The 15040-nt window shown below is 40.3% G+C and overlaps 3 protein-coding genes across 3 annotated transcripts in view; 1 reads left to right on the forward strand and 2 right to left on the reverse strand.

Annotated features, from left to right (window-relative positions):
• LOC143125657 (uncharacterized) overlaps positions 1 to 2983 on the reverse strand; it is a 40541-nt gene extending 37558 nt beyond the window's left edge. Inside the window, exon 1 of the mRNA XM_076287328.1 lies at positions 2881 to 2983. The gene's annotated coding sequence lies outside the window, so the exon portion shown is untranslated. The remainder of the gene's footprint in view (positions 1 to 2880) is intronic.
• A 1853-nt stretch (positions 2984 to 4836) lies between these two features.
• taldo1 (transaldolase 1) lies at positions 4837 to 11705 on the reverse strand. Its single transcript, XM_076287329.1, has 8 exons — positions 11487 to 11705; positions 7970 to 8093; positions 7341 to 7448; positions 6888 to 7019; positions 6439 to 6614; positions 6040 to 6237; positions 5770 to 5915; positions 4837 to 5334 (listed from the first exon to the last, which is right to left on the reverse strand). The coding sequence occupies exons 1-8, from the start codon at positions 11581 to 11583 to the stop codon at positions 5302 to 5304; spliced, it is 1014 nt and encodes a 337-aa protein (XP_076143444.1). The 5' UTR covers positions 11584 to 11705; the 3' UTR covers positions 4837 to 5301.
• Positions 11706 to 12961: 1256 nt separating this feature from the next.
• The window catches only part of tspan4a (tetraspanin 4a), a 49421-nt gene continuing 47342 nt past the window's right edge, over positions 12962 to 15040 (forward strand). The window contains exon 1 of the mRNA XM_076287331.1: positions 12962 to 13107. The gene's annotated coding sequence lies outside the window, so the exon portion shown is untranslated. The remainder of the gene's footprint in view (positions 13108 to 15040) is intronic.

Genomic DNA, 15040 nt, shown 5'->3' on the forward strand with positions numbered 1-15040 from the left:
ACTCGAGATCAAGTGGAAACATGTATGTTACAATTTAGCCTATGTTCGTATGCAATTTTATATAAAATCGAAGAAAAATGCTTTCATTTCATTTATCACTATCAGAAAACAATCAGATTAAAGTGCATAGACTGCAACATAAGCAACCTATCAAGTACCAACCAATTTGGCCAAAATAAGAGAAACTCTGATAAAGTGTGTTGTCAAATACCAGGATTAAAAGATGATGGAGCATAAGTGTATGATCACCAAAGTTGAACGTCACATGTTGTGCAAGTGTGAAGCGCAATTTGCTTATGCTTGCGAAGGGTCAGAATTTTTAACATTTTTCTGGTGTCAGAGCTGTTTGAACTCAGTCCAGCAGCACAGAGTTTCACAAATCCAAAGTGCAATTTTAGATTCAGAAAGATTTCTAGGCCTTAAAAGGTGTTACTAATCCCTAAATAGAAATGTGAAATATCACAAACATGATCATATAAAAAGCAATAAATTATGAGATTAATATGAAAAATCTGTCATTGAATGACGTAAAAATGAAAACTCCAAACAATGACAAGTCACTAAATCTAGATGTTAACTCGAGATCAAGTGGAAACATGTATGTTACAATTTAGCCTATGTTCGTATGCAATTTTATATAAAATCGAAGAAAAATGCTTTCATTTAATTTATCTCTATCAGAAAACAATCAGATTAAAGTGCATAGACTGCAGCATAAGCAACCTATCAAGTACCAACCAATTTGGCCAAAATAAGAGTAAACTCTGATAAAGTGTGTTGTCAAATACCAGGATTAAAAGATGATGGAGCATAAGTGTATGATCACCAAAGTTGAACGTCACATGTTGTGCAAGTGTGAAGCACAATTTGCTTATGCTTGCGAAGGGTCAGAATTTTTAACATTTTTCTGGTGTCAGAGCTGTTTGAACTCAGTCCAGCAGCACAGAGTTTCACAAATCCAAAGTGCAATTTTAGATTCAGAAAGATTTCTAGGCCTTAAAAGGTGTTACTAATCCATAAATAGAAATGTGAAATATCACAAACATGATCATATTAAAAGCAATAAATTATGAGATTAATATGAAAAATCTGTCATTGAATGACGTAAAAATGAAAACTCCAAACAATGACAAGTCACTAAATCTAGATGTTAACTCAAGTGCATAGACTGCAACATAAGCAACCTATCAAGTACCAACCAATTTGGCCAAAATAAGAGAAACTCTGATAAAGTGTGTTGTCAAATACCAGGATTAAAAGATGATGGAGCATAAGTGTATGATCACCAAAGTTGAACGTCACATGTTGTGCAAGTGTGAAGCGCAATTTGCTTATGCTTGCGAAGGGTCAGAATTTTTTAACATTTTTCTGGTGTCAGAGCTGTTTGAACTCAGTCCAGCAGCACAGAGTTTCACAAATCCAAAGTGCAATTTTAGATTCAGAAAGATTTCTAGGCCTTAAAAGGTGTTACTAATCCCTAAATAGAAATGTGAAATATCACAAACATGATCATATAAAAAGCAATAAATTATGAGATTAATATGAAAAATCTGTCATTGAATGACGTAAAAATGAAAACTCCAAACAATGACAAGTCACTAAATCTAGATGTTAACTCGAGATCAAGTGGAAACATGTATGTTACAATTTAGCCTATGTTCGTATGCAATTTTATATAAAATCGAAGAAAAATGCTTTCATTTCATTTATCACTATCAGAAAACAATCAGATTAAAGTGCATAGACTGCAACATAAGCAACCTATCAAGTACCAACCAATTTGGCCAAAATAAGAGAAACTCTGATAAAGTGTGTTGTCAAATACCAGGATTAAAAGATGATGGAGCATAAGTGTATGATCACCAAAGTTGAACGTCACATGTTGTGCAAGTGTGAAGCGCAATTTGCTTATGGTTGCGAAGGGTCAGAATTTTTAAAATTTTTCTGGTGTCAGAGCTGTTTGAACTCAGTCCAGCAGCACAGAGTTTCACAAATCCAAAGTGCAATTTTAGATTCAGAAAGATTTCTAGGCCTTAAAAGGTGTTACTAATCCATAAATAGAAATGTGAAATATCACAAACATGATCATATTAAAAGCAATAAATTATGAGATTAATATGAAAAATCTGTCATTGAATGACGTAAAAATGAAAACTCCAAACAATGACAAGTCACTAAATCTAGATGTTAACTCAAGTGCATAGACTGCAACATAAGCAACCTATCAAGTACCAACCAATTTGGCCAAAATAAGAGTAAACTCTGATAAAGTGTGTTGTCAAATACCAGGATTAAAAGATGATGGAGCATAAGTGTATGATCACCAAAGTTGAACGTCACATGTTGTGCAAGTGTGAAGCACAATTTGCTTATGCTTGCGAAGGGTCAGAATTTTTAAAATTTTTCTGGTGTCAGAGCTGTTTGAACTCAGTCCAGCAGCACAGAGTTTCACAAATCCAAAGTGCAATTTTAGATTCAGAAAGATTTGTAGGCCTTAAAAGGTGTTACTAATCCCTAAATAGAAATGTGAAATATCACAAACATGATCATATAAATAGCAATAAATAAATTGAAACATGTTACAATTTAGCCTATGTTCGTATGCAATGTTATATAAAATCTAAGAAAAATGCTTTAACACCCAGAGCTCATTTCATTTATCACTATCAGAAAACAATCAGATTAAAGTGCATAGATGGCAACACTAAGCAACCTATCAAGTACCAACCAATTTGGCCAAAATAAGAGTAAACTCTGATAACTCTGGTGAAAACAACTCAAATTCTAATCCCTCTGATTCTATGTCATTTTCAATAATAAACTAAAGTCACAAGGGTCACAATGTAAGTTAATCTTAATAAAACATATTGAATAACTTACTTGCTAGGGTGTTTAGGTTAGGTCCTTTACTCCTGAAAGTAAATCCAAAACTAGTGAAACTAACTTAGTGAGGAGGTGTGCAGTAAGGCTAGGATCTCCTGACTAAAACTATTGGTATGTACAGAAAGAAGGCAAACTGGTTTAACCAACACTCATAAAAGACCTGACATCTTACACTTTGATGTGGCCTATAAGGGTTCCAATCAGTGAGGATAAACTTATGGGTGGCCTTTATTCTGAGCCAATCTTGCAGCCAGAAAATGTATCAGAATCAAGATGCAACCCATGTATTAAAATCAATATAATATAGTAAAGGGAATATATCTTGGATGCAAATATTAATTCATTGTGGTTGACAACAGTGGTGGTAATAGTTCCAGGAAGGTCTATGGGTCCTCTACAATATTCCACAGTTCAGACTTTCTGACAAAATTTAGATTTCCAGTATACAAGGATACAAGGAAGTTTATTGTCACATACATATGGTTACTGGAAGTAAGAAATGCAGTGAAATTATGTCTGGTGTCAGCCTATTTGTGCATTTATGGGGGGGGGGGGGGAGTGCAGTAGAAGAGGGGTTTAGTAGATTGTGGCAAGGGCTGCATAAGAAAGGTGGGGGAGAATTGGGATTGGGGGGGGGGGCACCAACAAGGAGCACCCAAGAGCAACCCAAGAGCAACAGAGGCAAGGAAAAACTCCCTTACCAAGGAAGAAACCTTGGGCAGATCCACGGCTCAAGGGGCTAACCCAACTGCCAGGGGTCTTGGTGTGTGTGTTGGGGGGATGACAGGGGAGATGGGATAGTGTGCTGTGTATGTGGGGAGAGGGCAGTGTGCAATATGTGTGTTGGAGAAGCTTCCTTATGAGACAATGTGCTGTGTATTGGGGTGGGGGGCAGTGTGCTGTAAGTATGTTGGGGATGTGTGTTGGAGAAGCTTCCTGATGAAATAATGTGCTGTGTATGTAGGGGAGAGGGGGGGCAGTGTACTGCAAGTATGGTGAAGGGACTTACTATTGCAAGCAGAGTACTGTATGTATGATGTATGTGAGTGATGACGGTGAAGATGTGTGTGTGGGCGGGAGGGGAGAGGAGCAGTGACTGTGTGTGTGTGTGTGTAGGTGGGGGCAGTGTGCTGTAAGTATGTAGAGTATGTGTGCACCCCTGAATGATTGTGCTTATAGCTTGCTCCACCTGTTGAGCAACACGTCAGTGTTGACGACACTTTTGAGTGATAGGCCTGTAGCATTCAAGAGAATGACTGGAACCAGCTCTGCAAGACTTGGATAGCCTCTGGCCATCCTTGAAAGGTGTATGTCTGAATTAAGTGAATTTAGCACTAGGATGCCCAGATAATGTTTTTAATGGGTAGATTACATTAAGGCTGCATAAGGATTAGTGGGTGGCTAACTACATATTTTGCCCTAATCAACCTAAAATCAACAAGATAACATTTAGCATGTGGTTCCCCGTTGGGCTGGTTTTAAGAAATTAATGTTAGCCAAGAAAAAACCCAATATGGCCACCATTTCTAAAGATGGTTGCCAATTATCATCAGTCATACAGTCAGTTGTTATGGAGATTTGTAACATCTGTTTTTTGTACAGTAATCTGGGTCATGGATGACCTATTTTAAATGAAAAACAACTAATTCATCACCTTTAGTTAATTTGGAGTTATGCCTAGACTGCCTGACAACATCCTATGGAGCTAAGATCGCAAATTCATTCTTCTCATATCAGACTGCAAAAATGCAGAATAAAACTACATTAATCTTCCTGCCTTTTTTACTTCACGTTTGTCATAGACCAATAACTCTTGGATATCCCTTCTCATACTCACACTCTGGCCTTACAATCAGTCCCCCTTCAAACATATTGCCGAGTCATATGGTAGATACAATTCAATTGATGACTAATTCAAATCAAGCAAATAAAACCACACAAGACTACACAAAGCAGTGAGGGCAGGTTATTTTTAATGATAGGGCTACAAATTATTAACATGGTCATATATTTTTTCACAGGAATGGTCATAATTTTGATATATTCAAGAGTCAAAGATCCACTCAACCGTTGTAAGTATCAGTAGTACATCAGTCCTTATAAAGGGTCATCAGAGCCCAATTTCAAAGCAATTGGTCCACTATTTCAAATGTCACTGCTCAGCAGAGCTAGACCTTCAGTCCATCTTTGAGGTTTTTTTTTTTTTTGACCAGCTCGCCAGGAGGTGTCCATTTCTAGCGTGTCTTATTGGTGTCAAGTCTAAAGCTACAGAATTGCCTGCTTTGATAGAGACCAATCAGTTGTCAGAGTCAATCCCAACCAGTAGGTGGACGCCGCAGGTCTGGTAGGCAGTATGCTGAGGGAGTCGGGGGGAGTGGGGGATTGGTCCCGCAAGTGCTTGCCCCTGTCTTTGCCCGTTCACTGTCCATTCTTTACATTCTGGATCTTCTCCTACAAAAAAAAATATAAAGAAATCCATTTTTATTTCATGTTCAAAATTTTTGAGCTGATCAGAGGAAATTTAAATTTGAGAGGGAACTGAGGAATTCCCTGTGGGAAAGGGACTATAAATCATCATCGTCAATCATCCAATAAGAACACATGGAACTAGTTCTGTGGTTGCCCAGCAACATTGCTCAAAAGGTTGCCCCATGCATCATCACCTATACTACTTTTTGCTATGATAAAGAGAGATAAAAGACTTGCTGGTGCTAGGAGGTCAACAGGAGGACAACGAAAACACCTGTTTTAGTGGATGCAATTTTTTCATTGTCACATTCATATTGGATGCTGCACACAATTCTTCCACCATAAGGCAAAACATCAATTAATCATTGAGATTTCTTTTGAATTAAACAAACAAACAGACCACACATTTGTGCGTACCTTAATCATTGTCTCCAGCTTGATGGCATCTGCCGCAAACTTACGGATTCCGTCCGAAAGCTTCTCCACAGCCATGCGGTCCTCGTTGTGCTGCCAGCGGAAGTCCTTCTCATTCAGATGCACCTTCTCCAGGTCAGCAGCCTTGGCTGGAGGAACAGGGGCATATTAATGTATTTAAAATCAATCATAAAATCACTAGTAACATACTTATATAGTGTAAAGATAATTAGTAACATAGTTATATAGTATATAGTGTAGAGCCATTTTTACCCGTCTGTGGTGTGAGGCAGGGCGTCACCGTGTCGTGGTCCTGGCTAAGCTCTCCTAGCAGCCCTGGGGAGATGGTGAGCAGGTCACAGCCGGCCAGGGCCTTCACCTCGCCTGTGTTCCTGAAGGAGGCTCCCATCACCACTGTGCTGTAGCCATACTTCTTGTAGTAGTTGTAGATCTTTGTGACACTTACCACACCTGAAGTGAAAAGACTTTGCATTAAAGGATTTTGCGTTGGGACATAAAGTACACATAAGCAGGTGCAATTCAAAAGTCTCTGGGTCAGTGGGAGGTAAGCAATCTTTGGTACATCTTGGCATATGGAACTTAGTTCCCTATTAAGCAGGTGCTGTTTTCCTACACCGACTACTCAGCCAATTGGCCATCCCTTGTGAGTACCTGGGTCCTCGCTGGGCTCATAGCTCTTGCGGTCCGTGTTCTCCTTGTACCAGTCCAGGATGCGGCCCACGAAGGGCGAGATGAGGGTGACCTTGGCCTCAGCACAAGCCACCGCCTGGGCGAAGGAGAAGAGCAGCGTCATGTTGCAGTGGATCCCGTACTTGTCCTCCAACTCCCTGTGCAACACACACACAATGAAAACACTTATTTACACGCAACTCAAATGGAGGAAGCACTCGATTAATAAGACATAAATAAACAAACTAATAAATAAATATGCAAATAAAAAGTCAAGGACAAAAAGTACACCGTTTTTTGTGCATGTAAGGGATACAATCGGAAACAAGGTACATTTCCTGTGCAGGTATAAATGTGCACATATATATTTATTTGAGTGTAACAGGCAAGGTAAAATATACCAAATGGAAAAAAAAAACGTCATGCCTCACCGGCCAGCCTGAATCCCCTCCCAGGTCGAGGAGAGTTTGATCAGCACACGGTCCTTGCTTATACCAGCATCCTCATACAGGCCGATGAGCCGCCTTGCTCTCGCCACCATCTCATCTTGATCATAGGACAACCTGGCACAGAGGACCGGGCGGAGGCAGAATAAACGGCAAATTAGTAAACAACAACAACAAACTACTGGGCAATGGTCTTCATCCACCACAGCACACCAAGGTGGCAGTTTCTGCTCGTGGCTATATACTGTATGATCAGGTACAACCAAAGTGCATGGCAAGTGAATTACACTCTGAACACTACATTCTCGTCTCAAATAGAAAGTGTCCGACACGGTCATCTCATTGTGTTGGTGCCCTGACAATCTGCAACTTCAATTGAAGTGAAGTGAAAACATATTGAATATTGAATGAAGTGAAATTCAAATTCAATACTCATACCTGGCATCTACCTCAGTAGAGACTCGGCCTGGAATCTTCTTCAGGATCTCCACTCCGAAGCTGACAAAAAGCTTATCCATGATGTTGGTAACTTGCTCCTCCTCACTCCTGTTAAACATCATGTAAATATAATATAAAAATAAATGACTGCCGTGATTAAAACTGTACATTTAATTTTGCATGTATGGGTTCAGCATGTTATGTCTGAATTAGGGCTGCATGATTTGGGGAAAATATTTAATTGCCATATTTCTGATAGATATTGCGATTTGATTTGTGATATAATATTTGAAAGTCAAGCTTTGGTTCAATATCCCAAATTTCGCTTTAGGTTGGGCCACTTATGATTGGTGAGGATGCCTAGTGCATGAGAAGCACAGCATTTCTGTTAGGTGAGCTTCACTGTCTGTCACACAAGTAGGATGACATGAATATAAAAATCATAAATGTGACAACATTAACCACTGGGTTGACCACAGAGTTTCAACAAGCTGCATGATTCCGTTGAAGCCGTTGCGATTATCTATTTTCATCAGTTCAAATTGCAGCTTTGATTAAAAATCGGTTAATTGCGCAGCCCTAGCCAGAACTGTAACACTTGTGTCTGAGTGCATATTCGCTGGCCTCACCCGCCCTTGGCGATGCCGTATTTGATGGCCTGATCCACGAGGTGCTGATAGGCTGGCATTTTGGAAGCGGCCAGGATGAGGGACGGGTTGGTGGTGGCATCCTGAGGCTTGTACTCATCGATGGCTAAAGAGAATGACAAACAGATACACCATCAGCGCGCACACACACACACGTTTTGTTAATCAGCTGAAAAAACATTAAATACAAAAAAAGAACAGTTGGGGGAACAAAAAATAAATAAAAAAAGAAAAAACAAAAACAATTTAGGCACCAAATACCGTAATGGTCAAGCCAATGGCAGCTTCCCCCACTAGGCTATGTGTGTGCTTGGCTGTGGTCCAGGATGGCCCCATTGTTCAGTGCCCTGCACTTGGCTCCTTCCAGCAGTGAATTGAATTACTGGGATTCAATTGTTGCTTAGCAATACCACATCCCTCATAGTGACCTCAATGTCCTCTTTTTGCAGTTGGACACTGCTGCCACCAATAATTAGGAACTGAAGCACAGAGTAACCTACCTTCTATTTATGTCAAAGAAGCCGTGACCGCTTTCGATTTCAATTTTGTTTACCTACACTGATTCCACTACAAACTGGTTGAACAGCCTATTGTTCACTTACAAGAAATGGCTCAAGAATTCAGATTAACAGTCGGTGATGCCTTTGTTGGAGACTTTAATATTACATACATGTCCCTCACTCTTTCCAAAACATCTATCTATCCACCTTATTCGTGAAACTCTATTTCTGTCTGGTTGTCATCTTCCGTCCATTCTGTTTACATTGTAACTTAGTGCAGTCTCAGCAGGCTCACCAGAATATTCGGCTTTTCAAAATATTGACAATTCTGCACTCAATATGGATATTCTATATAATATATGACAATATGACTATAATCACATTAAAATTATAACAACACAAAACTAAATTAAAACAAACGGATTTCTGAATACTGAAGTGTCATGGCAAGGCCCATTGTTGGCTCATGAATATTGTGGATACCTTGGATTATAAATTACACAAGGACAAATAGCCTACCTTCCAGGCCAAAATTTTAGTTACCATTTTGCCAGTACATGAAATGGCCACAAGGTGGTAGGCTACTCCACCAGTTGTGATCTCAGCTCTTTCACAAGCCTGCAAATTCTTATGCATCTAGTTTCTTCCCACTCTCTCTAACAAATAAAAAGCTGTGTACCTAAATTATATTGACAAAAGATATGAACCAAACTATATGCCCCGGGTAAAGTTGCATTTAACCTGACTTATCAGCTGAATTTATCTGTGCAACAAACAAAAATAAACTACCATGACTAACAGAAGAACCAACATAGTTTTAAAAATCATAATTGCTGACAAAGTTTTCACAGGGCCAAGACCAGTGCGTGGCACACACATGCCCTGAGTGCAGACTTTCATTGTGTAATGAAGACACATGAAGCACGCCACAGGGCCTAGGAGTGGACAGATGACTGAGTACACACACAGACACAGAGACAGACACAGAGACAGACAGAGACAAACAGAGACAGACACACACACACACACACACCTCTGAACGTCAAATATTTAACTCGGCCCATAATCCTACTGCACATTAACAAACAAATTATATGAGCTCCAGGAATGTCTCACTCACTGACAAATTCTGTGTTATCAAAGTACTGTGAATAAGGCGGGAATCATATCTGGGAGTGGCTGAGCAAACATTACAAGCAAAGATGTTTACAACTGATACAGCCTTCGAGGTAGATAAGGTCATAATCATTCCCAAAGACAGAAGTATTTTTAGCGGAGCAAGATCTGAACAGATCAAACCAAATTCCAAAGAAAACAGTGTAGCTACGCTGTCTGATCGGAGTTGCTCAATGGCAATGCCAAACTGCAGTGAGACGGAGACAGAAATGTTGACAGAGGAAAGAGCTGGAATAGGCCATTGAGCTGCACTGAAAAACAAAGCAGACAACTACAGCATCTCAGCAACCTTGTCAGTGTCATCACACCATCTTCGTAGCCAAGTAGATCAAGTCTTGAGAAATCAAGGCATCTTAAAGAAGAAATCATTTAGAACTGGATTTCAATTCCATACACAAATTTGAAACTCTTTGTCCACTGTCTGTACAAATATTTGGTTGGAGGAAGTAACCAGTATTTCAGGAACAGATTTCAAAAGTATTCAGAAGAGATAAAAGGCTCGCCAACAAGGAAGGAGGAAATCCCCTCCAAAAAGCAACACAATAGGGATGTCCACTTACATAGACACCTGCATACTATACAAGCTTCAGGAAGCTGGCAATTTTAAAACATAGCACTTTATTTCAACAGCTGTATTATCTGCTGATGTTTCAAATCATTCCTGTATGTAACAAGTGGCAGTGACCGTGTTGGAGAAACGAGTAACGACTGTGGCTGGATGGTCAAACCAGCAGGAACGCACGGTTGTGACGTCACTTTCTGTCTCGTCACTGTGACTTTGTAAGCATGAGGAAATCTGAGTTTTGCACAGTTTGGAAATGTATCAATTTCACAACATACATTTCCTCATCGTGCCCACGAGAAGTTAGGACATGACTGAATATTGCACAGCAGAAAGCATGTTGTCTAGCTAAAATCATCTAAAAAAATGATAGTCAACAACACCTGATTCAAAGTTTCAAATAAATAATGCAATCTATACGCACCCCGTTAATTACGGAAAATGCCTGTGGTCTGGTGTGCATATATTCATTTTAAACCCATTAGGTACCGGTCACATGTTTTAACAAATCATGACCTTACTAATGACCAGTACGCGTGACTGCCGTGGTAGACTTTGTAAAGACTATTAAACGGCTAACCTTAAGTGCATAAGCAATTCAACACTGTTCGCTTAACCTTAACGAAGTAACTTTCCTTGGCCAAAAGTGTAACAGCATGACGTTACATGACCTGCATTAAACGTAATTAAACGTGAGTCTCACGATCAAGGCCATTTGTTTGCTTGGTTGTCCGGTGAATTTAATGTTAAACATTAACTTACAAGATGTAGCAGCTAACGTTAGGCTCCCCCTGTGCTGGCTTGCTACATTATTATGCTAACCTTATTTCTGCAAATGCTAAATGCAAGGTTAAACTTCCGAGTTGCGATAACATTAACTTTAGATGTAACTTAGTCTTCACTCAATACAGTAGTTTACAGTCAAGGCTGAGCAATAGTGTGGTTGATCATTTCGATCGGATTAACGTTACTGATGAGCACGTAGCAAGTGTCTAGCTGGCTAACTTGTTGCCTTGCGAACTGAGAGTAAGCTAGTTAGCAAGCTAATAAGCACCGTGGCGGCCTAGATCTAGCGAGCAGGCAGTGATGCACTGAAGCCAGATTCTACATGACTGGTTACCTCCCTTCAAGGCATCACTGATGCAAGCACTGCATTCTCAATTTTAAAAGACATTTCCAGCTAGAGTCTACGACTCTAAGTTAGCTTGCTAATGCAAGTAAACGTTTCAGAGCCCAATGAAGTTCGCTTGCCCAGTCTTACCATTGAAGTCTCCCGTGTCAGCAACGACCACGGTGTATTTTTTCAGCTGTTCTAGTGCTGACTCCATCTTTCGTCGTTTGTCAGGTGACACAGACATGATGAGAGAGAACAGGGGGGCTTTATATACCGAAGCGCGTGAAACGAATTTGGAATGTCGGGTCCACAGCAGCGACAGGAGGACGAGGAGGACGGGAGCGTGTACGTGCAGTGACAGGCAGAGCAGAGGAGGCGCGCGTGCAAGTGGGGCTGAATTGGAAGGCGGGACATAATGCTTAACCATACACTGCTTAACCAATGGACAGTAAAACTTTGTTACACACCTTATCTCAGCTCATTGACCATCCAATGGAGTTGTGGTGGATTGGAAGCAGTCGAATACAGTTCAAGTAATTCAACTCACTCCATCAAATGCATTTATTTAAGCTTTCAGTTAGAATTCCATGGATTAATTAAGGCAAACACTATCGATTAATCAAATAAAAATATCAATATCCTGATCCAGGCCTATGCAACAATGTTGCCTACTTGCAACAATATAAGTAAGGGATAATGGACGACACGGTGGTCTGTTCACAGAAATTAATGCACGGTCGAGGTTGTAAAACGGCCCCGACGCGAAGCGGAGGGCCGTTTAAACATCGTAGTGCATAAACTTCTGTGAACAGACCACCGTGGAGTCCATTATCCCGCTTATTCCACTGTTGCCACTTGCGTTGTGTTCATTTCCTGTTACAATTTAAACGTTTTAATCGCTAAAACTGTCTTGTTTGTAGAACTAATTTCTCAACTCACAGGACAAACTGCCGTTACTAGTTCTAAATGGATGGTTGCTACGGCCAAAGGCCAGTCGTTAGTTCTATCTCTCCCGTTGTCAAGCGGGCGTATCCCAAGATTCTGATGAACTTTAGCTTTGAAACATCGCTTTTACTTAGCCTGCTGTCATCCATCTAGCTAAAAGCCACCTCCGTCATATGCTACAATGTTGCAATGTTCTGAACGTCTGCATTTTACAGCTCGGATGCAACGTGACAGTTCATTTAAACTTCACAACGAGTTCGGCGAATTAATATACAAGTGTGATAAGGCCAAAAAAATGGATCTACTTCATAGGTGTGCAGATAACATACGGTTAATGGTCGTTCTAAATTACGTAGGACAATGGGAAATTCAACCAAGCAGTGGAATAACGCAGTGTAACGCCCACATTAAAAGTGACCGAACACATGGCTAAATTATTATTAATAGGTTTACATGCGACAATCAAACAAAATACACGAAGCAAATAACATGTGGAACAGGGAGGGGTAGCAGAGGGTAATTGGGGGAAAGCATGCCTACACTTCTCAAAACTGAAAGTTTGTCAGCTCCCACTAGAGGGTGATAGTGCTACATATAAAATATTGGAAACGTTTTAGACAGTGCTGCTGTTCAAACCAAAGTTTTAACATCAGTAGGCCTACGTCAGGAGAGAGAGATTCGTCTTTCATCAGGAGCTGCCTTTCCTGTCCGAGCAGGAGTAAAGTGTGAAACATTTGGGAGTCTTCGCAGTGTTTCTCTTGACGTGTCGTGCATACTGTAGCCTGCGGAGACAGTCGCCAACACAACATAGACCTAGCCTAAGGTAAGTGGTTATATTTTAAGTTATTTGGTGGATGCTAGCCTAGTCAAAGCACAATATAGCCTAGGCTACCACATCACTTATTTGTGACACATGCCAACAGGCTATGTGATAACGTGTGCAATGCGCTTTTGTGAGTTTTTTTTTAAATGAAAATTGTACCTTAGGCCTATGTAAGATTGTGGACTTTTATTTACTAAAATATTTTTCTTCTTTTTTTCTTTTTTTTTGTGTGAAGTGTGTCCTCTCTTACTACAGATTGATTGGGTAGCCTAGGCTTTGATTACAGAGATGAAAAGAAAAGCCTATCCAGATTGTTGGTGTCACTATTGGAGTGTCACTCCAATAAGGCTACAGTAGGCTAGATTATTTATTCTGTGTGGAAAATGAGTAGGCTACAGATGGAGAAGTCCAGTGTAGCCTATAACTGTGCTAACCCTGTGTGTAAATGAAACAAAGGACCTTTCTCTTGGTTTCTGATGGAACACAAAAATAAACTCTCCAAGAAAAATAACATTTCAACATTCCCGGCATTCCAGATGGTGGTCCCTCCCTGACTGCTTTTTTAGTATGAAGAGAGGGACACACTGGCCAGCCAAGAAACCGTAGGCCTACACGTGGGCTGGCTGTGTGGCAGGACACACAAACCCTAAAGTCCTCAGAGCTCCCGAGGAAGAAGTAAACATGAACTGGTTTCTGGCCTTATTCCTAACCTCACACTAAATGTTAAAGCATCTAGGCCTATTGAATAAAACGTTTGAATAAAAACGTCTTATAACAAAAGATGCTAGGTTAATAGTGACACACTGATTTTGTGCACTGGCTGGCTTGTGGGTAGTGACTCACATGTTGTTCTGAAAGACACATTCATCTGTCTTGCAAGATGATGTGTTCCTTTCCATAGTATAAGCTAGCTGATGCCATCATACAAAAATACCCTGCTCTCAAGGGAGATCTGACATAGTAGGAATAGAGTAGGCTGTGCCTTGATGCTGTTGAACAGGGACTTGAAAGATAATGTTCTGTGTATTCTAGTGGGATGTCGGGGATTGATTGGAAACTGCTGGATGGAGCTGCAAAACATCTAACCTCTCTCAGTTCAGCTCCCACGGTCAAAGTCTGAACCTCTGAACTCTAGCTGGGAACAGCTGCATCACATTCACGTTCACAGATAACAAAGTATCATTTTGTGATGCACTCTCTTCAAATTTCTGTACTTGAGAAGAACACATCTTTATGATGCTCTCTGTAATTTTAGGTTCAGAAAAAGTAATTTATAGTGAAGAGAGACGTGACACACCCCGCAAATAAATATATGCACACACATGCAAACATCCACTACTGTTTGGCCAGTCTAGTGGTTTTCTTGCATGGAGTTTTTTTAGTCTTGCCAAAGCTGTTGACAATTATCATAAACACTGACTCCATAAAGTAAAGACTGGCCAGGGCAAAAGCTCTCCTTGAATAAGGCAGTGTGTGTATGGGTGTGTGGGATAGTGAATGCTATATTTAGGAAGGGAGGTGTGGTGAAATGTGGAAAAGAATGAGCAAGAACCCAAGGTACAGTCACACAATATGGCTGTGTTTTGTCAGTAAGCGTTTGTGTGGGTGAGTCTTGATGCTGCTTTTCATAGAAGTGCTGCTTTTTATACAAAGGAGAAGGGGAAAGGAGAGGGTGCAAGTTTGTCATGAGGAGTCGTGACCAGAATAAACATTGCCTTATAAAGGAGGGTGAACAGAGAAAGGGTTTTAGGAGAACAGGAGGACTGTTGAATCTCTGTTTTTATTACAGAGATATAAAAGTATGGTGGACGTTTTTAAATCCCTTTTACTTTATATTTTATTTACTTTATATGTGGTGCTGAATCCTTAACTAGCCTGTCTCACCATGTCTGTAACTAATATCCACAATAAAATCCTACAGATTCTGCAAACA

The sequence above is a fragment of the Alosa pseudoharengus genome, unplaced genomic scaffold (assembly GCF_046254945.1).
Source record: "Alosa pseudoharengus isolate Yale_2024_CS ecotype anadromous, Long Island Sound unplaced genomic scaffold, YU_APseudo_1.1 YU_APseudo_1.1_scf_16, whole genome shotgun sequence".
NCBI classification, from domain to species: Eukaryota; Metazoa; Chordata; class Actinopteri; order Clupeiformes; family Clupeidae; genus Alosa; species Alosa pseudoharengus.